Below are 27422 nucleotides of genomic sequence, written 5' to 3'. Positions count from 1 at the left end.
GTGAAGATGGAAATGTTGCTATGTTGGGGCCACTGTATCATCGGCTGACCAGGCACCCCGGCTTTGGAACGAGCGCAACGCAAAAGCCTTCTGGCTTCCCAGGCCCCGCTCCGGCACCCCGCGGCTGAGCTTCACTGTAGCGGGAGGCTGGAGGCGGGCCGGGGGCGGGGCCAGCCGTGGCGGGCAGGCGGGCGGGGCCCGGGGCCGTGCCGGCGGGAAATAAAGGAAGTGGGCAAGCCGCGGCTGCGTACTCCGCGCGCCTGGGAGACTGCCTGGTCCCTGGTCTTTCGTCCCCGGCCCCCGCCGCCCGTCTCTTGGCTTCCTGCCGCGGCTGCTGGGTGAGTGAATAGCCTCCCTACCGCTCGCGTCCGTCTGCGCCAAGCTGCAAGTTTAGGAGCCTGTGCCTACCGGGTGCGGGGCTCGGTGCTCGCCGCCGGCCAGACCCTCCCAGGCACAGCCCCGCACCGCCTGCGGCTGAGGGTTGGAGCCGGAGGGCGAGAGTGGAGGCACGGGCTGCCAGGTGCCACTCCACCCGGAGCGCGCCTCGGGACCCCGCCTCGGGCAGCCCGCGGGACCCCAGGGTTAGAGCCTGCCGGCCCTCGGCACCCGGCGTCGGGTCAGCCTTTCACCCCGCCTGTCGACCGCCTGGGCCCCCCTCCTTGGGTCCTCGCGGCCCTGACACCGGCCGGAAGGACTCCCCCATCCCGCTCGGAGGAAGGAGGGGCTCAGGGGGAACCTGGAAAGCAGGAGGGGGGCCCGTGCGCGGCTCCTTGATTCTCTCCTGTGGCCAGAACGGTCCTCCCCTTGGGGAGGAGGCTGGATAAGGCTTTGTTGTCTCCTCTCCAAGCGAGTCTTCGGGTTTGGCCCTAGGCTTGTGGGGCCTTGGCCGGAGTGCGGTGGAGAGGATGGTGGGTGAGGACTTAAGACATCCTCCGCCCACGGTTTCGTTGACGGTTCTCAGTGAGACCAGCGGCTGCCGGTTCCAACCTCCGAGCTGAGAAAACCGACGGGAAGGGACAGGTTTAGGTCACACACCTGTTCAGCACCAGATCCGGAGCCCAAATCCAGACACAGACCTTGGACTCTGGTCTAGGGCACTTTTCCCAGTGCCTGGCTGATTCCTGAGGCCAGAGAACCTTAGAACTGTTAGAAATTACATGCATATACTAGCTCGTGGTAGACATCGGTTTATTGAATGACTTAGTGACCCCAGGGGATTCTGGGAGAGCCCTAAAGCCCCCAGCTACCAAGTGGCTGGGCTAGCGGGGGGTTATTTATTCATTCATACCATAGTAAGAATGTGCAGCCCGTGCTGGGGTCCTGGAGGGACAGCGGGAATGGGCTTGAACACAGCTAAGGTCTTCTGGGATTGGATTGGCCTGGAAGGGTTGAGGAGCAGGCGGGGTACCCAGCACATAGTGCCCCCACCTTTTCACGCAACTGCCTAATTCCACTGCCAGGCTTATCTGTCTGCTCAAGCCTCACTTGATGCATCTTAGCTGGTCTGTCTCTATAGAAGGGGGAGCTAAGGGAAGCTGCCAAAGGATGTGGTTTTTCCACATTCCATCTCCACCCATCTGGGGTGCATGACAGGTCTTGAGATGGGGAAAGCTCTCCTGGGCTTTGGTCTGTGCCATCTTGAGGCAGACCTTGGACCGGGGCCCTCAGAGTCCACTGGGAGTCATCAATGACTGTTCCTGGAAGATAATCTGGTTTTGGAGCTAAAAGGAAAGTGGGAGAAGGACTCCTTTGGTTTTAAAAGTTCAGTTGGGCAGAGCTCTAGTAGGGCATTGTTGGGAAGAGGGTAGATGTGAAGGCTTTCATTGCCACTTGCAATGTGTGAGTTCTGTCCCTCTTGCCCATGGAGGGAAGAGTAACTCACAGGGAAGAGGTATAGGGTCAGCACCCGCAGGAGGCCTTGTATAACACCTCATGATTAAAGGCAGCCTTTTTTTGGGTGTCCTTAAGCACTGAGGTGCCTATGCTGTGCTGGGCATGGGGGCAGTATGGTTCATGAGGGACAGGGTGCTGTCTCTTGGGAATGGAGATATAGACTGGCAGCTGTCATACATCAGGATGCAGGCTTTGATAGTGTTTGCTGCAAAGGGCTTCGAGTGGGTTGCTGTTAGTTTTGTCTGTAGACATTAGGCCATCTGAAGTGGGCTCTGAAGAATGAATAGGAGCTTGCCAGCTGGATAAGATGGGAAAGTGTACTCAGGGCAATGCAGGAATGTGGGGTAGGTGTGCCTAGGTGGGAAAGAGGTGTTTCTAGGTGGAAAGGGGCATTGCATGCCCTGCTTTGAGGCCTTGCCCAGAAAAGCTCACAGTGTTAGCCAACCTGCGAGACTAATTGGGGGAACTGCAGGTTCCACTCATTTGCAAATGAGAATGGCCTGTCAGGAGTGCTGAGGACGTGTGGAGGAGCAAGACCCTGGAGGATGAAGTCTTCTAGTGCAGGAGTCTTGGCTTGCAGAAGGGCAGTTAATGAGATTTGAGCCGTTCTTTTTCTCTGGTTCTGATCAAGGACTGTGTATTCCTTGGTGGTAGTACCCAGGATGCTGGCTCTGGACTCCCAGCTCCTGAGAAGCCTCACTCTAGAGCTGTGGCCATTGGAAGTCCTTTCTGTGGTTGCACCTCTGGTCAGTCTGGAGCTTTGGGGCGTAGTGCTGGCCTGGATGCTCCCTCAGGCCAGCTGCCCACCCTACTGGGCCTCCTATGCATAGGATCCGATTAGCAGCCCCTTGGTTGGGACACCTGGCTGGCCACCCCCACAGGCCATACAAGTCCTTGCCCAAAGCCACTGACAGGTTTGAAAAAGACAGCTGATTGAAGATGGTGATAACATACAGAGCTCATTGTGGGCTAGATACACGCACAAAGAACTTTATGTGTATTAGGTCACTTGGACATCACAGTAATCAGGGACTAGGTTATCATCTTGATTCTTCAGATGGGAAAACTGAGGCATGGAGTGATTAAGTAACTTAGCCAGGGTCACAACTGAGGGAGTCAGACCCTAGAATCCCAGCTCTAAGTATTATATTGCACTGCCTGGATTTCCAGGCTACTCCCTACCTCATTTCCCAAATTCGGCCCATCTACCCTCTGCACCTCTACACCGGTGAGACCTGAAGGGGCAAGGAGCAGAGAGAATGACCATGGCCTTTCTGGGGACTTCTCTGCTGTGCAGGCAGCTGGTGATGTCCGCAGGACAGGAGGAAGCTTCAGGGAGCAGCACCATGGACCCGCTGGGTGGGATTGCGCCTGGCAGGCTCCCCAGTTTCCTCTCCCTGGGGCTCAATCCTTTCTTTCCCCACCTTCCCCTCCTCTTCTCTTCCTGCCTGCTGTGGTCAAAATGGGGAAGTTTCAAATGAAAAGCAAACTTGATGTCTGAACAAACCATAAAGCAACCATCGAATTCTTGGTTGACTTTTTGTGTCCAGGGTCCTAGAAGCTACCAACTTAGAAAATGAGGAATGTTAACTAATTTGGATGTAAATTAAAAAAAATTTAAATTTAAAAAAAATTTTAGTAGCTATAAAAAAAATGAAGTGGTTTGTTTCAAATGACCCTCTCCCCTTGGTAATTCTATCAGCTTGGGTGTTGGAGAAGGGCTCAACCCTTCCTCTACCTCCTCCTCAGGAGGTAGAGCATTATGACCCCTCTGAGTCCTAGAAGTCTCTAAAAGGGGACCGGTTACTTTCAGACACACGGAGTAGCTGGACTGAAACTGCCCTGCCCCATAGATCGTGCGGCCTAGTGGAAGGATGTGGGCCGCACAGAAGTGAGGCTGCCACTGTATGAAGAGAGGCCTGCCTTCTGGGCCCAGGGTGTCAGGACCACCACAGAGATTGCAATACTTTGCGGCTGGGCTTCTGCCCCAGCTGAATGGGATCGACAAGCCTGCACTTACTAAGCTCCTACCATGTTGATGGCTATGCTGACCAGTGGGGCAGGTCAGCATCTGCCTTATATGCTCATGTGCTTAAAAAAGTCCCTTTCTTCAGAGTTAGGAAAGTGAGTGCTGAGGCCTGGGTCAGGGGCAGGCCAGTCCTTGGAGTTCCGAACACAGCATGTGGGGGGGGGGGGGGGTTGGGGGAGTGGGGGTCTGAGCTTTTATCTGAGGCCAGCAGTGATGATGTTGTTTTTCTGTTAGTGGGCATCTGTGCATATGTAGTTGGCTTAATTTGCATAACTCTCATTTTAATTCTTATGTGAATTCTGTGATGTGAATGAATACATAGATGTGAAACATCAGTGGTGGGGTGTTTCTCACGTGTGCTTGTGGTTAGACAAGCTTTCAGGTGGCCTCAGTCCTGGGTCTAGGACTGGGCCATGGCCATGTCCCAGGAGCTCCTACTTAGATCTCCACACCCTCATGTTCACTGCCCCCCCTCCCCTGCACTCCCCTCCCCTGTAAGCCTAAGTGAAGGGTAAGAATCTCAAGAGGCAGGGAGTGTCACCTTTTACAAATGTGGGGAAAGTGAGGTCACATGGCAGGTTGAGAACCAGCTGGACCTCTTTCTCTCTCCCTTTAGAGGATCCTTTTAAATGTTTATGTATTTTTGAGAGAGAGAGGCAGAGAAAGGGGGACAGAGGAGCCAAAGCGGGTTCTGCACTGACAGCAGCAAGCCCCATGTGGGGCTTGAACTCATGACCTGCGAGATCATGACTGGAGCAAAAATCAGATGGTCAACCAACTGAGCCACCCAGGTACCCCGGGAATTTGTGAGCCTCTTAAATGCTGCTGGGCCCCAAGGACTTAGGGAGTTTGGGGCTTTTCTGGGGTTTCAACTTGTCTTTCCAGGGAGAGCTAACTGAAGTCAGAGCTGGGGGACTAGAGTTCAGTTAGGACCTGGAGGCAGCAGGAGGACATGATAGGAGTAAGGGAGCAGGGGAAAGGAGGCAGCAGATGGGTGGAGGAGAGGTGCTGAGTCATGAAGGCACTTGGGAGGTGGTATACGGGTCGCTCCTGGGAGTAAGAGCTGGAGAGTGATCCAGAGCTGAGTAACTGGTCCTGTGACCATAACACCAGGCCTGAGGTCTCAGGCATTTGTGTGCCTGTTTGGGACAAGGCCAACTGGATAAATGAGTCACAGCACCAGCAACCCCTCTTGGCATTAGGGAGGACATTATTTATAATGGATCACCATCTGGGTAGTCAGATCTGTATCAGAAGGGCTGGGAGGGGCTCCTGCACCAGCAGGCAGCTCCTTGGAGACAGAAAGGAGGAGGCTGCCTTTGGGGTTCAGTTGGGGGAATCCTGAGCTTCTGGTGGGAGAAGGCATTGTGTTTGCGACTGCCCCCCCCTTTCTTCTGGCCCAGCCACCTCTGCATGTATGGTAGTGGTGGGGGAGGAACGGGGTGCAGAGGACCAAGGCCAGGTTCTGCACCAGCTGGGCACCCTGGAATCAAGGCAGACCCTGCTATGGGTGAGGAGATAAACTACCCTTGACTGGAACTTCTTCAGAACTTTCCAGCAGGTATTTCCTCACCCTGTCCTGGAGAGGGTGGGGGCAGGGCTGTGAAGTCAATGGGCTGGCAGGCTGGTGGGCCTCTGGGACTGGGTGACAGCACAGCCTTGAGGAGAATGCCTCTCTTGCCCACCACACTTCCTTTGTCAACCTCCTCGACCCCCATCACGGAGTTCCTGACTGTGAGACCAGCTGGCAGCCAGGTGTCCATCACATCTCAAAAAGCCCTGCTTCTTCCTGGGGTATCTCCTAGGAAGCTTGGCAACATCCAACCTGCTAGACTCTTTCCTGGATGACTGGGGAGCTGAGTCCAGTACCCTTGGTGGTCACAACATCTCATTGGAGTGGTGTTTATCAGTATATAAAATGATTGCACCGATTATATTTTCATACCCTATACTGCTCCAGATGCAGGTAATCATCCTATTGCGTAGGTGAGGAGACAAAACCTGCTAGAACTTGGGAGGTGGGAGGGCTGTTGCTTAACCATGGAAGGCCCTGCTGGCTGTCCTCGCCCTCCTGCTCCATTCAGTTGCTTCACCTGCCAGCTCTGGCTCAGAAGGGCAGCGTGGGAGCAGTCCCAGGGTGGCCGTGGTCTGGGGTCTGACTTAGCCTTGGTAACATCCATTTTCTTTTCTGTGACTAAGCTGTAAGAGGAAGACAGTTAGGGGGTATTGGAGGGAGAGGCTGTAGGACAGATAAAGGCTGACTTACACATTTTGGAGTGGACTCTGGGATGCCTTCTTGCTCCACCCAGGGTGCACATGTCTATCAGAAGCCCAGGGATTGGCAGGGGAAGGGAAGCAGGAGACTTTAGGAGAGAGGCCTGTGGACCCGGGTGGAGCATTAGACATGTGTGAAGGGACGGCCTGCATCATCTGGTAAAGAGGCTCCTGCCTCTTTATAACATCCTCCTTCAGGCTGCCTTTCTTTTAAAACACTTTATTGAGATATTTCACGTACCACAAAATTTACCCATTTAAAATGGTCCTTAGTATATTCACAGAGTTATTCCAACCATCCCCACAATCTAATTTTAGTACATTTCAACAGCCCCGAAATTCCACATACATTACCAATCATGCCCTAGTCCCCCTGTCCCCGCAGCTCTTGGCAGCCTAATCCATTCTCTGTTCTTTGAATCTCTATCCTATAAATGGGATCATACGACATGTGACCCTTTGTGCCTGTCTCTTTCACTTGGCATATTTTCACGGTTCATGTGTGTTGTAGCACACATCAGACCTTCATTCCTTTTTACAGTCAAAAAAATATTCCATTGTAATAAAGATAACCATATTTTGTTTATGGATTCATTAGTTGAACTTTTGGGTTATTTCTACTTTTTAACTGTTGTAGATAATGCTGCTGTGAACATTCATGTACAAGCTTTTCTGTGGACCCATGTTTCCATTTTTGTTAGTTATATGCCTAGGAGTAGAATTTCTGTGTCAGTTGATAAAACTCTGTTTAATTGTTTGAGGAACTGCCAAACTTTCCCAGAGTGGCTGCCTCATTTTACCTTCCCACCTGCACTGTATGAGGGGTCCAGTTTCTCCATGTCCTTGCTCACTTGCTATTATTCATCTTTTTATTCTAGCCATCCTAGTGGCTTCATTGTGGTTTTGACTGGCATTCTTGTAATGGCTAATAATGTTGAGCATTTTTTCATGTGCTTATTGGCCATTTGTGTATCTTTTGGATCCTATTCAAATCTTTTGCCCAATTTTTAATTGGGTTGTCTTTTCATCATTATTCTAAGAATCCTTTGTTGTCAGTCCCTTATCAGATAAATGATTTGCAAATATTTTTTCCCATTTTGTAGGTTGCCTTTTCACTTTTTTTGATGGTACCTTTTCAAGCATAAGAGTTAATTTTCTTTTTTTTCTTTTTAAAAAAAATTTTTTAATGTTTATTTTTGAGACAGAGAGAGACAGAGCATGAATGGGGGAGGGTCAGAGAGAGAGACACAGAATCTGAAACAGGCCCCGGGCTCTGAGCTGTCAGCACAGAGCCCAACACGGGGCTTGAACTCACAGACTGTGAGATCGTGACCCGAGCTGAAGTCGGACGCTCAACCAACTGAGCCACCCAGGCACCCCAATTTTCTTTTTTTTTCTTAAAGATTTTAAAGTTTATTTCTTTTGAGAGAGCGCGAGAGAGCAGGGGACAGGCAGAGAAAGAAGGAGAGACAGAATCTCAAGAAGGCTTCACGCTGTCAGCAAAGAGCCCCAACATGGGGCTTAAACTCACAAACTGTGAGATCATTACTTGAGTCAAAATCAAGAGTTAGACACTTAACAAACTGAGCCACCCAGGCGCCCCAAAGATTTTATTTATTTATTTAAAAAATGTTAACATTTATTTATTTTTGAGAGAGACGGAGACAGAGTGTGAGAGGGGGAAGGGCAGAGAGAGAGAGCAAGAAGGAGACACAGAATCTGAAGCAGGCTCCAGGTTCTAAGCTGTCAGCACAGAGCCCAAGGTGGGGCTCGAACTCATAAACCGTGAGATCATGACCTGAGCCACAGTCGGATGCTTAACCAACTCAGCCACCCAGGCGCCCCCAAAAATTTTATTTTTAAGTAATGTCTACACCCAGTGTGGGGCTCAAACTTACAACCCTGAGATCAAGAGTCGCATGCTCTACCAGTCAAGCCAGCCAGGCACCCTGTGAGTTAATTTTCAACAAGTCCAGCTTATCTGTTTTTTCTTGTATAACATATTATTTTGGTGTCCTATCTAAGAAATCATTGCCTAACCCAAGGTCTTGAAGTTTTATACCTGTGTTCTAAGAATTTTATAGTTTTAGCTCTTACATTAATTCTGTGATCTATTTTCAGTTAATTTTTGTATATGATATGAGGTAGGGGCTTATAGATATCCAGTTGTCCCAGCACCATTTGTTGGAAAGACAGCTCTTTACCCTGGTCTTGCCTCTTTTGTCAGTGATTGATTAACCATAAATATTAGAGTTTATGGACTGTCATTGCTATTCCATTCATCTGTTTAACCTTTGCCAATTCCACACTGTCTTGATCACTTTAGCTTAGTGGTAAGTTTTGAAATTGGAAAGTGTGAGTCCACCAACTTGTTCTTTTTCAAGATCGCCTATTCTGTGCCCCTTGGATTTCCATATAGATTATAGGAACCATCTCTAACTTTCTGCAAAAAAGCCAGCTGGGAGTTTGAGAGGAATTGGATTGAATCTATAGTCAGCTCTGGGGAGTATCACCATCTAAACTATAATAATTCTCCCAATATGTGAGCATTGTGTGGCTTTCTTTCAATGGTATTTGTAGTTTTCAGTGTACAAATCTTATACTTCTTTTGTTAATTGTATTTCTAAGAATTCTTTTTTTTTTTTTTTTTAAAGTTTATTTATTTATTGGAGCACCTGGGTGGCTCAGTTGGTTAAGTGCCTGACTCTGGCTCAGTTCATGATCTCACAGTTTGTGAGTTCGAGTCCCGTGTCAGGTCTGTGCTGACAGCTCAGAGCCTGGAGCCTGCTTCAGATTCTGTGTCTCCCTCTCTCTCTGCCCCTCCCCTGCTCACACTCTGTCTTTTTCTCTCTCTCAAAAATAAATAAACTTTTTTTTAAAATTTATTCATTTTGAGAGAGAGAACAAGCAGGGAAGGGGCAGAGAGAGAGAGGGACAGAGGATTGGAAGCGGGCTCTATGCTGATAGCAGACAGCCCAATACGGGACTCGAACTCACAAACTGTGAGATCATGACCTGAGCCGAAGTCAGATACTTAACCAACTAAGCCACCAGGCACCCCAAGAATTCTCCTTTTCTTGATACTGTTATAAAGGTTATTTTCTTAATTTCATTTTTGGACTGTTTATCGCTAGTGTATAGAACTACAATTGATCTTGCAAATACTTGTGTTCTGCAACCTTGCTGAACTCACTTATTAGTTCCAGTAGTTTTTTTAGTGGATTCCTTGGGCTTTTCTATTTGTAAGATCATGTCAGATCAGTATGTTTCAAAGCTTCTCAGTTGATTTCAGTGTGCCAGGGTTGAAAACCACCGGGTTAGATCAGTGGTTCCCAGGCCTTTGAGATGGAAGGGGAGGGGAACAGAGTAGTCAGAGCACTAGAATTTCTGAGGAATTTTCCTGAGTGTCTGTGGGTGAGAATGAGGGGCTGGGAGCTTAGACTCAGCCTAGGCACAGAGGCAGAGGGACCAGCATCCTAAACGCCAGCTTCCTCCTTTCCCAAGGAGGAATCCAGTTGGGCCAAGGGAGTGAAAGTGTGCCTTTTACAGAAATGTGTTCTGGGTGAGGGTGACAACATCCTCCCTGCTGGGAGTTGTTAGAAAGAGCCCACGTTAGAACCCATAAGAGTCAAAACCCAAAAGAACTCGTCAGCGGGTTAGGGAAGCTGTCGAGGTCCTGTTGGGAACTCTGGAGAGGAACAAGTCTGGCTCTGAGCCACCCAGGGCTGTCAGGGCCATCTTTCTGGCTATGCCTGGACCCTGTCCACCCCAAGTAACTGGACTTCACCCCACTTGAAGGACTTTTTCTTACAGCTCTAGACTAGTGGTTTTATATTCATAAAAGTAGATGTGAGAACTGGCAGATACTTTAGAAATCCACATTCTCGGGGCACCTGGGTGGCTTAGTCGGTTGAGCGTCCGACTTCGGCTCGGGTCATGATCTCACAGCTTGTGAGTTTGAGCCCCACGTCTGGCTCTGTGCTGACAGCTCAGAGCCTGGAGCTAGCTTCAGATTCTGTGTCTCCCTCTGTCTCTGCGCCTCCCCCTCTTGTCCTCTCTCCCTCTCTCTTTCTCTCTCTCTCTCAAAATAAATAAACATTAAAAAAAAAAAATAAAGAAATCCACATTCTCTAGAAACTGGTTGTATCCTCTTACTAGTTGCTTCATTAATTAATTAGTGAGGTAAATGAAATCTTTGACGCGTGTCCATTTTATCATTTTATATTTGTATGAGAGTCATGGTTTCACTTTTTTTCTTTTAATTACGCATTAGCAGTTTTGGAGGTCATCTACTGAAAAGCATGCCCAGTGGATTCACATGGTCTTTTCTTAGCTACCAGAGGCAGTAGCTAAGCAGAACTTTTGTTTGTTTGTTTTTGAGAGAACTCATGTGGGGGAGGGGCGGGGAGGGCAGAGGATCTGAAGCTGACTTTGTGCTGCAGCCTCGAGCCCAATGTGGGGCTTGAACTCATGAACCGTGAGATCATAAACTGAGCGAAAGTTGGATGCTCAACTGACTGAGCCACCCAGGTGCCCCATAACATTTTTTTTTAAATATTTATTTATTTAGACAGAGAGGGAGAGACTGCATGAGTTGGGGGGGGAGGGGCAGAGAGAAAGAAAGAGAATCTCAAGCAGGCTCCCTCCATGCTCAGTGTGGAGCCTCACGTGGGCTTGATCCCACAACCCTGGGATCATGACCTGAGCCAAAATCAAGAGTCGGGTGCCCAAGAGTTGGGTACTCAACCGACTGAGCCACCCAGGTGCCCTGAAACAGAATATGCTTTTAACTTCACTGACTGTGTCTCTGTCTCTCTCTTCTCCCTCCCTCCCTGTCTCTCTCCCTCCCTCTCTCCCTCCCTCCCTCCTTCCCTCCCTGTCTCCCTGTCTCTCTCCCTGTCTCTTTCCCTCCCTCCCTCCCTGTCTCTTTCCCTCCCTCCCTGTCTCTCTCCCTCTCTCTCCCTCCCTCCCTCTCCCTCCCTCCGTCCCTCCCTCCCTCCCTCCCTCCCTCCCTCTCTCTCCCTCCCTCCCTCCGTCCCTCCCTCTCCCTCCCCCTCCCTCTCTCCCCCTCCCTCTCTCTGTCTCTGTCTCTGTCTGTCTCTGTCTGTCTCTGTCACTCTCCTGACTTTGTGTTTTGTTTTGGCTTGGTTTGCACATGCAGATCAGTTGTTCCCATTGGTGACAGCAGTGATGGAGGATTTGGCTGTGTTGTCTCATCAGGTGCTGGTCTTTATGGACTATTCTCTGTTGAATGAGGATGACAGAGAAGCTGGATTGTTGGACTCTTTTACACATAGGAATTATTGAGAACCCCCAAAAGCTTTTGATTAAGTGGGTTTTATCTATTATATTTTCTGTGTTTGAAATTAAACCTGAGAAATTTTTGGGTGCTTGGGGGGCTCAGTCAGTTAAGCATCTGACTTTGGCTCAGGTCATGATCTCACCGTTCATGAGTTTAAGTCCCATGTCGGGTGAGCTTGAACCCCACTTTGGGCTCCATACTCTTTCTCCTTCTTTCTCTTGTCTCTCTTGAGATTCTCTCTCTCTCTCTCCTTGTCTCTTTGCTCACTTACTTTTGCCCTCCCTCTCTCCAAAAAAAAAAAAGTTAAAAAAATAAAACAAAATTTTAAAGTATTTGTTGATTCACTTGAAAATATCATTTCTTGTTGCTTATTAACAAATTTTTTTAAATACTGCATTTTAGGGGCGCCTTGGTGGGTCAGTCGGTTGAGCATCCGACCTTGGCTCAGGTCATAATCTCACTGTTCATGAGTTTGGGCCCCACGTGGGGCTATGCACTGACAGCTCAGAGCCTGGAGCCTGCTTCGGATTCTGTCTCCCTCTCTGCCCCTCCCCCGCTTGTGCTCCCTCTCTCTCTCAAAAAATAAATAAACATTAAAAAAAAAGAAAAGAAATGCACATGAATAAGGAGTGCAGTTTTTAAACAAAAAACTGGCCAGGGCCCCAGAAGGGGGCATCCTCAAAGCATTTGTATGACTTGGATCCCCTTTCTTGGGTGTTTTTTTTTTTGTTTGGTTGGTTTTTTCTCTAGAGCAAAAAGGAGAGTTCCTAAACAGCAAAGTTTTGACAGGAACATCCTAGTTCCAAAGGAGTCAGACTGATGGCCAGCACAATTCCAACAGCAATAGTCAGTTCATACTCTCAGAAAGGACAAGACCTTAAAACGAATCCCACATAAAGCCTGGAGAGCTTGGGCATAAAGAGAGCAGAGCCTGAAATCCAGGAGAGAACTTACCCTCAAACTTTGGGGTCACTGAGAAAGCAGTGAGCCCACTTGGCTTTGTGGGCACCTGGTCCCTGTTTGCTTACCAGCTGTGGAGCTGTTGGGGTCGTCTCAAATTTCCCACTTCTGATCATTAAATAATATTAACCTTAAAAATCAAACTGCCAGCGATTTCACCAGCAGCTGTGGATTTATTTGGGAATAGCAGAGAACTATAATTTAGAACAAGCAAACTATGGCAAAACCATAGCAAGTTCACAGACAAAGGAGAGGACTGTGCTTTTCCAGAAGAAATTGGAAGCTGGGAGGGCTGTAATAAACAAAACAAAAAGCCCAATTGGATGAACCAGGAGCTCCAATTATGGTGGCTCCTCATTGGCTGGGCTGTTGCTGGGGGAAGAAGAAAAGCTTTCTTCCTCCTGCTGGGGTAATAACGATAGTAAAGTAGTGTCAGACTTGTAAGGTACCTTTGTTCCTTCTGGGTCTGCAATTCATGAGGAGCCATGGGGCGTGAGAGCGCCCCCTGCTGGCCTGCTGCAGCCATTCTAAATGAGGTTTCCTTTTATTTTCACAGTATCAAAGTCTGGAGGAAATCAATTAAATGTTTATGTTAATTATCTCTTTTTTTTTTTTTTTAATTTATTTATTTTTGGGACAGAGAGAGACAGAGCATGAACGGGGGAGGGGCAGAGAGAGAGGGAGACACAGAATCGGAAACAGGCTCCAGGCTCCGAGCCATCAGCCCAGAGCCTGATGTGGGGCTCGAACTCACGGAGCGCGAGATCGTGACCTGGCTGAAGTCGGACGCTCAACCGACTGCGCCACCCAGGCGCCCCTGTTAATTATCTCTTGAGTGCTATCTCCCCCACATAGTTTTCTAAAGTTACTTCTTGAGAGAACAAGGTGGAGGCCAGCATTCAGTCCACTGCACCTTTACATTGTCAGTGGCTTGTGGACATCATTTGGCTTCTGTGGCCTTTTTCCTGAGGGGCGTATTCTGTTTTATTCTTTGTCCCGATTCTGATAATGGTACCAGCTCTTGCCTCCTTCCCTATGGAGGGCCTGTGGATAAGCCAGCATCCGTAGGTTCCCTGTCTGTCCAAATACACCTGAGTCCTTTGCTCTTGGCCCCCTTTCCTCCCACTCAGCCATACCCAGCCATGGGCTCTGCCAGATTCCCAGTGTGAGGGTTAGGGTGCAGCCTCTAGCTTTGCACGATCTCTAAGGCCAACAGGAGCACCTGAGACAGGGGCATGGGCAGATCGAGAGTAACTGTGTCCCACAAATGTGCACGGCTGCCTGGTGTGGAAGGCATGTCCTCCATGCTGGTCGTGTCCTAGCCGCCTTTTCACGTGCATGTGGGAGCCCCACCCGTGCTTCCTAAAGAGGAATTGGTTGTCTACTCTTGTTTTTTATCTCCTCTGTTTAAGGACCCAAGATAAAATTGCCAAATTTGGCTGTTTTTTACCCTACAAAATGATTTCATTTGGTTAAAACTAATATTGTGTGTAAACACACACATACGCAGGCAAGTACATTTTAAGATAGAATTATATTGTTGAGACTGTTCTTTAGAAACTTTGGTCTGTCTTGGACATTTTTCTCTACTGATGCACACCTAGATCTCTCATCCTTTTTTTTTTTTTTTTTTCTCACATTATATGTATTCTACTTCATGGGCATAATTTTTTGAACTCAATTCCCAGTTGCCTTTTGTCTGGTCAATTGTTTATGATGGGTTATTTAGTTTGGAATATATGCCATAGAGGACCTTTAATCTTTTATGTAATTGTCAAATATATTCTTTTTTTCTTCTTTCTTTCCTTTTTTTTACCACCAAATGCTAGAAAACATTTTATTTCAAGGCTTCTTTTTTTTTAATATACATTTTACAAGAGCTCTTTCTGGATGAATGCCACTGAAATCATGTGGCCTCTGGAGAGAAATGGTCTGCCTCGCTGTCTCTTACTCCCCAAACCTTATTTTCTCACCCACCTGGATCAACACTGTACACTGCCTGCCTCTCAGCATAGTTGTGTGGAACAGAACGGATAACGTGAATGCTCTGAGAATGGCTGCACGCTGAAGTAATGGTTATGTAGTGGTCATATCAGTGGTCGTAGTAATAATAAAAGAGTCCCTAAAACTTCTAGGTATACTTATCAGCTAACTTTATTCTTGTAAAAAGTGCACTAGTGTAAGTATTTGCCTGAAAATAATTCATAAGCTATATTGCCCTATTTGCCTGATCAGTGAGCTCGGGGCGGGAGAGCTGAGCTCTGAGGTTGGAGGATTGATTTTGGGGAGCTCTCCATGCCTTGGCAAGTCTCTATAGTGAGGAAAATTCCAAAGTCCACTCACTTGGGCTGCTGCCCAGGTTCCATGCTGTGGAGAAAGGAGCAGCCTGAGTGAGTGTGGTTGGGATGGGTGAGGTGTGAGCCTGGCCACTGTGGCCAGGGCGCCTTTGAGCCAGGGTCCAGGATGACTCCCTCAATTCTTTCCTGAGGGTCCTGGAAAGGGGTGTCCCTGCAGGAAACAGCTGACTACCCTGTGTGCATGTGTGTCCTTTTCCAGGTTGCTGACTTGGGACACCTACAAAGCCGGAAACCAGACAGAGCCCTGCAAGGCTACTTGTGCCATGGATTCTCAGGTCAGCCCATGCACTTCTCCTGGAGGAATGCTTTGGGAGGGGGAGCAAGGGTGACTGGGGCCAGCTTGTTCCTTGTGTGTGTGCAGTCAGTGTGCACCTAGCTGACCCCTTCTTTGACAGCGCTGCAGAGAGGAGCCTCACATTCACAACTTGCTGTAGCACAGTAAAAAAAAGAAATACCTGTTCTCTATCCTCTTCTCTTCCCTCCACCTTGTGCCTGATCACTCACTGGAAGGGCAAGGCAGCTGTCTGATTCAGGACCATTTAGAAACTCTAGAATTCTTGGAAGCGATCACCCTAAGATCATATAGGCCATTCCCCTGGCTTCAGTAGGATGGTACCTAAACTGCCTTGTCTGTACTTACCTTTTAATTAGCTGGAAGAGAAAATCATAGCCTATCCAATCAAAAGCTCTTTACTTATTTTCTTACTATAGTCTTTTTGCTTCCTTTCTTTTCCAAATTCTGTAGAGGCCCCTAGCACCAGAGGTTTTTCTGTGTCTACACTGTATGTATCAGCCTTCTCTTCTCACCAGCTATTGTGAGAGGTAACTGCAAAAAATCTAAGGATTTGATGGTTAAACTTAGTGGCCCACAGTTTCTGAATCCCTAAGCATCAGATGTTTCTGATGCCTGGAAGGTTCTCAATATATGCTTGTTAAATATCCTTCTAAAGGATGGAAACCACATGGTTTTTCAAGTTGCTAGCTGGAAGGACTGAGACATGGCGGGCTCAGAGATGGTGGTTGCTTGACCAGGAGATTTCTGCAGATCCTCTTGTCCTGATGAAAGTCTGTTCTCAGTGTTCAGAATTCCCTTCCATTTGGTGCTGTTTAAACCTGCCCACCATTCTTGTTGCATTCATTCATTGTTATTTTTTAAGATTTCCTTTAGTATTTCTTGTAGGGCAGGTCTACTGCTATATTTTTGTTTACTTAATTTATTTTTTTTAAGTAAACTCCACACACAGCACAGAGATCTCACGAACCAGGAGATCATGACCTGAGTCAAAACCAAGCTTAACTGACTGAGCTACCCAAGGGCTCCAGTTTTCCAGTTTTTAAAAAATTATGGTAAAATATACATAGGATAAAATTTACCATTTTAACCTCTTTTAAGAACACAATTCATTAATTAGCATTGAGCACATTCACGTTGTGTCTCCATCACCACCATCCATCTCCAGGACTTTTCATCTTTCCAACTGAAACTCTGTTCCCATTAAACACTAACTCCCATCCTCCTGTCCCCATCTCTGGCAAACCCCACTCCACTTTCTGTCTCTGTGGATCTGACTATTCTGAGTCCCTCAGAGAAGTGGAATCCAACAATATTTGTTCCTTTGTGTCTGGCTTAGCATAATATCTTGTGTTTGTTTGTTTGTTTTACTATTATGGTACTGTTCATCCACAGTTTAGTGTTCTTTGATTTTTTTTCTTTTTTAGAAAAACAAAATAAGAGATTGGTTTGGATTTTGGAGTTTTTTGGGGGGAGGGGGGTTGCCTTTTATTTATTTTTTAACTATTTGTACGGTGCTGGTTTTGCCAGGTTTGAGCACCTGGATTATCCCAATTTATCAAAACACATTGATGGCTTTCCATTTTTTTCTTTGCACTGAAACTGATTTTATAGCATGAGAGTTATTTTTGCTTCCTTTAAATCAATTTTGTAGTATGTCCTTCAAGGTTTCCTAAGTCTTGATCATTTTTCTTAACATACTTTTTCTTATGATTTAAAAGGATAAACAGCTATCAAATCTTGCATCTTCTGAGACATCCATTTCAACTTTATCACTAGAAGATCAAAAAGGGTCATAGTTTTGTACTCAGTTTGCCACAAGCTCTATTTGTCCTTGGAATTAAATACTATCAGCTCCTGGGTGCCTGGGTGGCTCAGTTGGTTAAGCGTCTGACTTCAGCTCAGGTCATGATCTCACAGTCTGAGGGTTTGAGCCCCAAGTTGGGCTCTGTGCTGACATCCCGGAACCTGGAGTCTGCTTCTGATTCTGTGTCTCCCTCTCTCTCTGCCCCTACCCCACTTGCGTGCTCTCTCTCTTTCTCTCAAAAATAAATAAACATTAATTTTTTTTTTTAATGCTGTCAGCTCCTGAGCCTGCTTGCTTTTATCTTTCTTTCTTTTCTTTCTTTCCTCTTCTTTCTCTTCTTTCTTTCTTTTCTTTCTTTTCTTTCCTGAGCCTGCTTTCTGATTTGTGATGTAGTCTGGTCTGACATGCCCATCTAACAGTGTCTGTAGAACTGCTTTCTAACCACCTGTACTAAATGTTTGAGTTTGTGGTAATTCAACCCACAACCCTGCCCCAGCCTTCCTTTCTTCTCTTCTGGGCAGGACATCTCCTTAAGGAAGAAATGAAGGATGTTCTTGAGTTTCTAAGCTGTCTTGTGCCACCTGGCCTCATTATACAGTAATTATAAGGATACACACACCCCCCGTTTTTTGTTTTTTTTTTTTTTAAGTTTATTTATGTATTTTGAGAGAAAGAGCAAGCAGGGGAGGGGCTGGGGGGGTGGGTAGAGAGAATCTCAAGCAGGTTCTGCTCTGACGTGGGGCTCAGCCTCAAGAACCATGAGGTCATGGCCTGAGCTGAAACCAAGAGTTGGACACTTAACCAGCTGAGCCACCCAAGTGCCCTGGATTTTTCCCCCTTTTAAGGGATAATTCTGGAGAAGTAAAAACTGGTTAACAATATGTTAGCTCCTTATTTTGTGCATTTTATTTATTTAAAGCCATTTGCCCTCTAAAAACTGTCCTAAAAGTTTTCTGATTTTTTTCTAATGAAAAATATTCAGGACTTAGAAGACAGAAATAAATATTACAAGCACCTACATCTTCTTCTGTTGACCTTCTCTTACAGTCTAGTATTTGTGTTTTACATTTATTTGGGCAAATCTCAGTATCCCCAGGCTTCCAGATGATTCCCTCTTTCATCCTAGGTCTTTGATTGCTCTGAGCGCCCCTGGCTGCCAGGTCTGCAAGTTTTCACCTTTGTTTGCCAAGAACACCATCCCAGATGCACTCGGCACACTAGAAATGTCCCTCCTGGCTCCCAGAGTACAGATGTCCCTCTTGGCCCCCAGAGCTCCCCTGCAAGTGTTGCTAACGGATGGAGAGCTGGCAGGCAGAGACCACCAGCCTCTCACATTAGAGCAGAAGCCATCCCCCTATATGAAGCAAACCAAGCCTACCCAAAGGCAAATGTTATCTGTGGTCATTATTACCCAGTATTTATGGAAAATTTGCTGGTTGCACAATACCATCTTGGCCCACAAAGAAGATTATGAAAGAATTTCTAACTGCTGGATGGGTAGCTGGTAAGGTGGGCTGAAGTTGGTAAAAGACACGTGAGAGTTAGCATAAGCATGTAGATGTATAAGGATGATATCTAAGTGATGATATTGGCTGACTTACCTAAAGCAGCCTTTGGACCTTCCTCCTCCGAAAGTAAGCTCACCCCAGCTCAATGTTTTCAGGATGTCAAGCATATGGTAGATGAACCACCTTCTGCAGAATTGGAGCTTCCTCTTTGGAATCTACAGGTGGTGTTGCTTAAAGCAGGCTCTGCAGATTTGGCCTCTGCCCACTGAGTCCTCTTGTATGCACAGGGTTATTCAGATATCTTGGGCCAGTGAGGCTGTTTCAGGCTCAGCTACCCTCCGAGCCCTTTTGCCAAGCTCAGCTGTAAGGAAGGGCCTCTGGTCCTGGACTAGCTTCCCACAGGTCTCCTTGATTTGACTCCCTTTTCATCTTAGGTCAGCAATGGTTCAAGCCTCCAGGATGAGCGCATCACAAACTTGCTGGTGTTTGGCTTCCTCCAAAACTGCTCCAACTATAATTTCCATAAAGAGTTAGAAGTGTTGGGCCGTGAACTGCCTGTGCCACCAGCTTACCTGCAGGAGGACCACGATGATGGGCTCCAGACAGATGGCAACCGGTGCAGCCGCTTCCTGGATAGCGAGGAGACAGGTACCTGGCATAGCCTCCTCTGCCCCAAATCTGGGCTTTGCTCTCTCCACTAACTTTTATGGAACTTAAGTCCTGGAAAGAACCTTTGGACTCAGTGTCCACCTATGTGGTTTCAGTCCACTGCATATGTTTGTGTCATATGGTTGTTTGGTTTGTACCTCATGACTCCAGTGGAGCAAGACTCTCTAGTTTCCAATCAGTTGAAATCCACTCAGTTTCTTTATAATGATTCTTTGAATCTGTATAGTACCTCACACTTTCATATGTATTATGGCATGATTATCTACAACATAACTAGGGCATTGAAGTATTCTGAACCTAATTTCCAAGTGAGGAAACTGAGGCCCAAAAAAGGGTCAATTACAAACCCCAAGTCAGGCAACTACTGGACACAGTCCAACCAGGTCTCGGGCCAGGCCTGTTTCCTTAAGCTGGGCTCCATCATCCTCTGCTGCTGCCTCCCAGTATATCATGGTTTCGAGGCTTTCTTCACTTTTCCTCACCCACATCCCTGTGCTGCCCTTCCAACCTCACTTTTTACTCTTCTTTGTCACTGGTGAGGCCTCCACAGAGGGAGGCCATTCTGAACTCTAAGGCTGAGGGAGCAGGGCTGGGAAGCAAGATAAGGATCAGCCACTCCCAGATTTGGGCCCCGGAACAGTGGTTCTCAGTAGTGTGCACATTGGAATTCCATGAGAAACATTTTCAAAATGCATAGTCTTTGGGCTTGACTGCAGCTGTCTGAACCAACATGTTCTAGGGTGGAAGACTCTCAGGTGTTTCTGGGGTATATGCCCTGGTTAGAATCACTGCCAAAGGGACTCTGAGGTCTTGGACCCAGTCCTCACAACCTAGCCAAAGGACTGAAATCCTGCCTCCTGCTGCCCAGATATCTCCTGGCATAAGAGATTGCACTGCCCTCTTGTGGCCATGGGGGAGACCAACAGCTGATCCAGCTTTTGGACCTCCAGCTCTATGTTAAATTGAGTGGATGGGGGATATGGCAGAGTTCCCCCACTAGCCAGGATGTGCCAAAGACTTCTGTGCTTTAGAATCCAGCTACTGTATCTCCTGGGTAGCTCTAAATTTGAATAAGGGCAACTGGCCCCCTTTGGGGAAGGCTTAGGAGGGGGTGAAGGGCAGGAATGGCTTTGCTGTCAGAAGCTATGGCCGGAGTAACTGTAACCAGAGGCGGTCCCCTGGGCTGTCTTTTGCTCTTCTGCACCATTCCTTGCCCTTAGACTGCAAAGCCTGGCTTAACTCAAATGGCATTTGCAAAGGTACACTTAACTTCACTGCTGGTGGAAAACTAGCATGTAGATTAAGTACCTGATGAGATTTGGAAGCAAAAGGCAAACTAGAGGCTCTGTACACCACAGTTTCATTGGTGAATTCATTTACTCAGCTGGACACTGATTAAATCCGCCACGGCTCCTGAAGTTGCCGCAATAAAGTGGAAAAGCACAGAGAAATCAGCGAGGCAGAGTCAGTATAGTGGGAGCTACGGAGAGCATGGGTCCTCCACAAGGGATCAGGAAAGACTTCACAGCTATAACTGCAGTTGAGCTGGGCTATGGAGGAAGGGGTACATTTTGGCTCTTTGGAAACTGGGAAGAGGGAATGGCAACAGCTTAAGCAGATACTTGAAGATGAAAAAATTGGGGTCTGTAAAAGGTACTGTGAATAGTTGTTTGGCTAGAGTGTTTGGAGGGAATAGTGGAAGTTATGGTCCAAGGTGTTTGGAAGCTAGGTTATAGCTTGTCACTTGAGCAAGGTGTGAGCACATGAATGAGTAGAGATCACAGAGATCACAGAGATCCAAGGATCACAGTCAAGACCACAGTAGGCAGTCTAGGGCAGGTGAAATGCTGAAGGCACAAAATTTAAGGAGGAACTGTCTCCAGGGGCACACCAGGACACTTCACCCTCTCAGTGCCTTGCTTGCCAAAGTATATTGTGGAGAGTGGAGAAGGGCCTGGAGGGCAGTGAGAAGGGCTAAGAGGCTACAGATGAGAGCTGATGGAGAATCCACACCCAGGTGGTGGCAGTGGTAATGGTGGGACAGACGGTTGTATCTGTGCTGTGAGATAAGATTTGACAATTGCTTGAGGATGCCTGCAAGGACTAGGGAGATTGAGATTTCTGTCCTGGGTAAATAAGAACCCGGAGGGAAGGTGCAAACACAGAATATAAGATTTAATGGGAGAAATAACAATGGCTGGCATTTATTGATTACTTACTAGGAGCTAGGTACAGGATCCATTCATTTACACATTCATTAATTTGTGTAGTTGTCTGTTGAGCCCTACCGTGTGCCTTGCATTGTTTTCAGTGCTGCATATTTGGCAGTAAACAAAACAGATTTAAAAATTGGAGCTGTTAGGAAACTTACCTTCTGGCAAGGGAGTCAGACAAAGAACACGAACAGGTAAAATATATGGTGGTAGTGAGTGCTGAGGAGGGAAAAGGGAGGGCGAGGGAGAGGGCAGATGGCAGTGCAAGTGGCAGTGTTAATAATCTCGGACAGAGTGGCATTTGAGTAGACCTAAAGGAAGAGAGAGAAGGAGCTGTGTTCTCTGGTGGCAGACGCGGGGCTCTAACTCAGTCTAACAGCAGAGCCTCTGCCCTAATACCTTCTTAGGCTGACACCTGTTATATGATGGGGTCTAGAACTGGCAGCCATGAAGCTTGCCATCAGATTCATGCCATGGCTGCTCAGAGTCATGATGCCTTGCAAGTCATGGATGCCCTTGCATCACTGTCCTTTTTGTGGACAAATGTTGACTCTTTGCAGGGTGAGGCCCACTTCTCCAGTCTTCTGCTCATTTAGATCCTTTCCTGGCCCCAGCACTCCACCCCTGCTCCCCTGACTGCACCCAGGTCCTCACATAGCAGCTCTAGTAGAATGGAGCATGTGCCGTCAGCAAGCCCACCATGGTGAGCTGTGGAAGCAGGAACTAGCTTTGTTCCAAAGCAGAATCCCTTTCTTTTTCTGGTATGGGATGGATTGGGAGGAGGGGTCAAACGGGACCATTTTTTGAATCTGCTGTGTCTCTGTGTCCCTGCCTGAACATTCAGATTCTGAGAGTCAAGAGGAAATCATCCAAGATATCGCCAGGCAGCTCGCCCAAATCGGGGATAGGATGGATCACAGCATCCACCCAAGAGTGGTGAATAACCTGGCAATGCAGTTTATGAATGTGAACCTGTCAGAAGAAGTAAGTGAGAATATTCACCAGTGCCCTTTCTGGGTTAGTCAGGAAGTGTGAGAACTTTTTCAGTTGTCAGGTGTGTGTGTGTTTTTGTTTTTGTTTTTGTTTTTTTTAATTCCAATGTAGTTAACATACAGGGTTATATTATTTTCAGGTGTACAATATAGTGATTTAACAGTTCTATGTATTACTCAGTTTTCAGCATGATAAAGTGTACTCATAAGCCTCTTCACCTATTTTAATTATCCCCCCAATCCACTTCCATCTCTGGTAACCATCAGTGTGTTCTCTATGTTAAGAGTCTGTTTTTTGGTTTGTCTCTTCTTTTTCCCCCTTTGTTCCTTTGTTTTGTTTTTTAAATTCCATATATGAGTGAAATCACATGGTATTTGTCTTTCTCTGACTAGCTTATTTAGCTTAGGATTATGCTCTCTAGATCTATCCATGTTGTTGCAAAAGGCAAGATTTCATTCTTTTTTACAGCTGAGTAATGTTCCATTGTGTATACACCACATTTTCTTTATCTATTCATCTATCCATGGACACTTGGGCTGCTTCCATAGTTTGGCTATTGTAAATAATGCTGCAGTAAACATAGGGGTGCAAATATCCCTTCAATTAGTGTTTTTGTATTATTTGGTTAAATACCCAGTAGTGTGATTAGTAGATGGTAGGGTAGTTCTATTTTTAACTTTTTGAGGAATCTCCATACTGTTTTCTACAGAGGCTGCTCCAGTTTGCATTCCTACCAACAGTGCATGAGGTTCCTTTTTTCTCCACGTTCTCATCAACACCAGTTATGTTTTTTGTTGTTGAGTTTAGCCATTCTCACAGGTGTGAGATGGTATCTCATTATGGTTTTGATTTGCATTTCCCTGATGATGAGTGATGTTGAGCATCTTTTCATGTGTCTGTTGGCCACTGTGTCTTCTTGGAGAAATGTCTGTTCATGTCTTCTGCCCATTTTTTAATTGGATTGTTTGTTTTTTCGAGTTATAGAAGTTCTCTATAGATTTTGGGTACTAACTCTTTATCAGATATGTCATTTGAAAACCTCTTCTCTCAGTCCACAGACTGCCTTTTTAGTTTCCAGTTGTTAATTAAAACACCAAGGTCTGTCCTTTGTCTCTTATCAGACAAACCAGTGTCCAGTGAGGTAATTCAGTGCCTACAAAACAATTGGAAATAGAATCATAGCATGGTTAACTGTCTTTCAGAAGAATTAACTTACTTGGTATTTAGGAAACCTGAACCTTAAGTCAGAGTTAAGAGTTTGATATAAAACCTTCCAAAAAAGATTAACAAAACGTATATGACTCTTCCAGGACTAACTTATTCTTTCCTCAGTTTTAGAGAGTTGAATAAAAATGTGAGTGAGAACATCAGGTCATTTACCACATGTGACAAGAGTGACATTTTATTTAGCCCGCTACTCTTAACTTCATGGTTAAAATCAGTATAGAGCTTCTGTCCCTTGCGGGTACTATAAACTAGCTCCTCTAGCCTTCCTGAAGAAACTTAGTGGGAGAGATGCCCCAAGGCTGTCAAATCTATGGCTACATGAGTTTGGAGGAGGGGAAAGATTCCATCCTTTTGACTGGAGCTGCAAATGCAAACACCCCTCACTACCCAGAAATGTGTCTGTCCTCCAGGGCAGCCTCCTGCCTCCAGGAAGGTTTGTCCCCTCCGGATCAGCAGCTGTCATAGCCGTGGTATTGTTCTGCCTCGGGTCCTCTCCCACAATGTTGACTTAATTTTGCATATGAGTTGATGAGCTTGAAGGTCCTTAAGAGTCTGGTGGTCTGTGGTGTGCCGCTGCCATGTAGTGAGAATGTCATGTTTAGCCCCCTTCATCCCCTTCCGGTAGCTAGGTCTGCACTGGTAAGATAGGTCTAAGACGTCTTGGGTATTTAATTAATTCTTTATTTTAAGTGCCTTAGAGGCAGGGAATGACTCATTTGTCTAATGTGAACACACACACTCAAGATGTATTTGATGAATGTGTGTCCAGCTATGGGGACTGAGCTTAGCCTACCCTTTCCATTGCCTCTCCAAATTAAATTGTTTCTCACTCTCCTCCAGCCTCCTCAGCTGTTTAATAAGTTCTTCCCTCAAAATGAAAGCATGCTTCTTCCTACTTAACATTGGTGGACTGTTCTCCTTTCCGAGGGCAGAATATTAGTGAATGAAGTTTCACGTGACCCTGTGTCTACCTGCAGGACAGAAGGAGGCACCTTGCTGCTGCGCTGGAGCAGGTCCTACAGACTTACCCGAAGGACATGGAAAGGGAGAAGACCGTGCTCATGTTGGCCATGGTATTGGCCAAAAAGGTGGCCGATCACACACCGTCCTTGCTCCGTGATGTCTTTCGCACAACAGTGAACTTTATTAACCAGAACTTACTCACGTATGTGAGGAACTTAGTCAGAAATGTAAGAACCAGTGATGTCAGCTCCTTGGCATTTCGCTGAATCCTCTTGGTCTCTGCCTGCTCCTTCTAAGGTCTGGAAACACAGCAGAGCTCTCTGCTGCCGGGCTTCTTTCATCCTTTCTCCCCTGCTTCTGGTGACCAGACCACACGAAAGGGACCTTGCTACTCAGGTAGAAGGTGTGGCTTTGCTTCTGTGAGAAAGTTGTGTTGTAGAAGGTGGTGATGAGCACCCCTTTGAGCTTCATCAACTTTATTTTTAAGACACCCTGCTATCAGAGCACAGTGCACACTCTACTCTTGCTAGGATCCAAGTCATACGGTGTAGGTTACGGATAGAGCATGAGAGAATGTGGCGGGAGTGTCCCCAGCTGGGCTTCATCTGCCTTCACCTCCACCTCATCACAAACATAAGTGTAATTTACATTTAAAAACATGTTTACCAAAAAGGATGTTGGGGAGAGATGCCAAAATGGGTAGTCAAAAAGGGGGAAAAACTATCTAAAATCTTGCCCAGAAAACCTGTCCAAGATATTAAAACTAAGATATTAAAAGTCACAATTCTTCATGATGCTGCCTAGGAAGAAGGGCCAGACAGGTAGTAAAGTCTGTTGCTTCACTTTAACTAGAAATTAAGTGGTTGTGTCTTATCTGTAAGTTTAGTGACTGTTTGGGATTTTGTGTGTCAGAGGCATTACTCAGGCATCTAACCCCTGATGCCTTTCTCTGTGTGCCATGGTCTTCATTTATGGCAGCATTTTAAAACAGGAGAACGAATACAAATGTCGAAGCTGAATTGTTGGGAGAAGGTAAGCCTGAGAAAGTTCGTAACAGCTTTCACCAACAACCATCTAGCTGGACAATAAGTGGGCAAGATGTCAACAGCTATCTGTATTAACAGCCTCCCGAATACTGAAGGGCTGAAACAGAATCTTTATTCCTTGGACCAAGATGCTTCTTAGCACCAGAAGTGATTCAATAGATGTGAATATCCAGATCTTGGCACCTTGAAAGCCTATGTCTTTGCAATTGCTCCCATGTAGCAAAAAGGAGGATGCAGCGATCTAAGGATGACAGGGCTGCAGAGAGTATGTTTTGCACAACCCCGGCTTCACATCTATTGATTGTGGCACCAGAGTCCTTAAGTACTAAATCCTGGTTAGTGAATCAGACTGGCTAATTCTGTCTATTTTCCTTTCTTGCTGCAGGAGATGGACTGAGTGGACAACTCTGCAAAAGTACAACTGGTTAAAACTTGATATGGTGACAACAGTACACCTGCCTCCAGTGGAGATGGAGCCATGGCTGTGTAAACAAAGTTCTTAGAGAAGATAGGCACGAAGTAATAGCTATTTATTTCTTACTATTTTAAAGATGATGTTTTAAGCAAGTGATTCATTTAGAAACTTTACCTTAACATACTTGAATGAAAATGTCAACTTGCACAGATTTGAATGAGTTTCATACCATCTTCCAAATCCACTACACACTGTGCCTTTATCTTATTTCAGCTGTACGGGTCTTCACTTGAAAATTAAATTTAAGAACAGATTGTAAGGCAGAAAAAAAGGTTTTTTTGTTTAAGAAAAAACCCATGTTTTTTTGTTTGAAAAAAAAAATACTGTTTATTAAAGTGCAACCTTGGGGTGTGGTCTGACAGCAGGCAATATGAGGAGAGTAAGGTCTGGAGACGGATGAACTTACCCCTCACAAATGAAAAATCCCTCTCAACGTAGGGCACACCCTGATACTAAGGAAGTTAACAGTCTTCCCATTTAAAAACCAAACAGTACAAGAGGTTCTGGACTAAAGTTCTGTACTCAAACAATGGGAAAATCAGGCCTCAAAACATGATTTTTTTCAACTCGATTTCCTTTTGAGTTAAGAAGGACCACAGGCAATTGAAAGGTGTGGAGATCATTTAAGGGCCCACGTCAACCACAGCTTCCAAAATCAGGTAACCAAATGCACCTTTTCTTTCCAAGAAGTCAAGGCTCTGATAAAAATTTTAAGCTGATGTAGTACCAGAAGCTACTACATACAGCCCAAGGGGGAATGTCTGTTAATAATCTTACATTTTCATTTTCCTCCCATATCCCTCAGCTTACCCTTGCCCAAGAAGCGACATCTGAAGAAAACAGGTTTCTAGCCATAAAGATAAAACAATAGTTAGACTTTTAAAAATTCAACAGTTGAGGTGGTTCCCTTTCTTAGAGACACAGTCAGAATGCAAGTAGTAACAAAAGTAAGTCACTTAGGTAGTGCCAAAATAAACCAGGGAGAGCTTACATTTAGAAACAGTGCAATACTGGTCTGTTGTTCCCAGCGATAACCATTTCCTAGGATTCTGTTTAAAGGTACAGTGGTAGATGCTGGGTCCATATCACACACATTAATGTTAGGCTTACCAGTAATACCGTTGTTACTATGAATAGAACACTCTGGGAAAGGATATGAACAAGAGTAATAGGTACTAAGAAATACTTTCTTGTTACCAAAAACACTTTTCTGTTCCTTGAGAGTTTAGTCAGAAAAGAAATATGACTGCATTGTTCAGCATTAAATACATACCACACTAGGGCTGGGCCTCAATCTGCTATCTGCAGTATGTTGCAAATACTAAAAGCCGTGCAGTAAGAAGGCCACCATTTGGAAATAAACCGGTAATGCTGTTATGTTTTGGAGTGGACTTTTTTTTTTAAGGATTCATAT

At 46.1% G+C, this 27422-nt stretch overlaps 1 protein-coding gene across 1 annotated transcript; it reads left to right on the top strand.

Annotated features, from left to right (window-relative positions):
• The first annotated feature begins 54 nt into the window (after nucleotides 1-54).
• Nucleotides 55-27385, top strand: BID (BH3 interacting domain death agonist). Its single transcript, XM_058744269.1, has 6 exons — nucleotides 55-338; nucleotides 15015-15090; nucleotides 18857-19070; nucleotides 22149-22288; nucleotides 24502-24714; nucleotides 25919-27385. The coding sequence occupies exons 2-6, from the start codon at nucleotides 15079-15081 to the stop codon at nucleotides 25928-25930; spliced, it is 591 nt and encodes a 196-aa protein (XP_058600252.1). The 5' UTR covers nucleotides 55-338; nucleotides 15015-15078; the 3' UTR covers nucleotides 25931-27385.
• The last annotated feature ends 37 nt before the right edge of the window (nucleotides 27386-27422 follow it).

Source organism: Neofelis nebulosa, chromosome 8, assembly GCF_028018385.1.
Source record: "Neofelis nebulosa isolate mNeoNeb1 chromosome 8, mNeoNeb1.pri, whole genome shotgun sequence".
Taxonomy (NCBI): Eukaryota; Metazoa; Chordata; class Mammalia; order Carnivora; family Felidae; genus Neofelis; species Neofelis nebulosa.
This window is presented reverse-complemented; position numbering and strand designations above follow the sequence as displayed.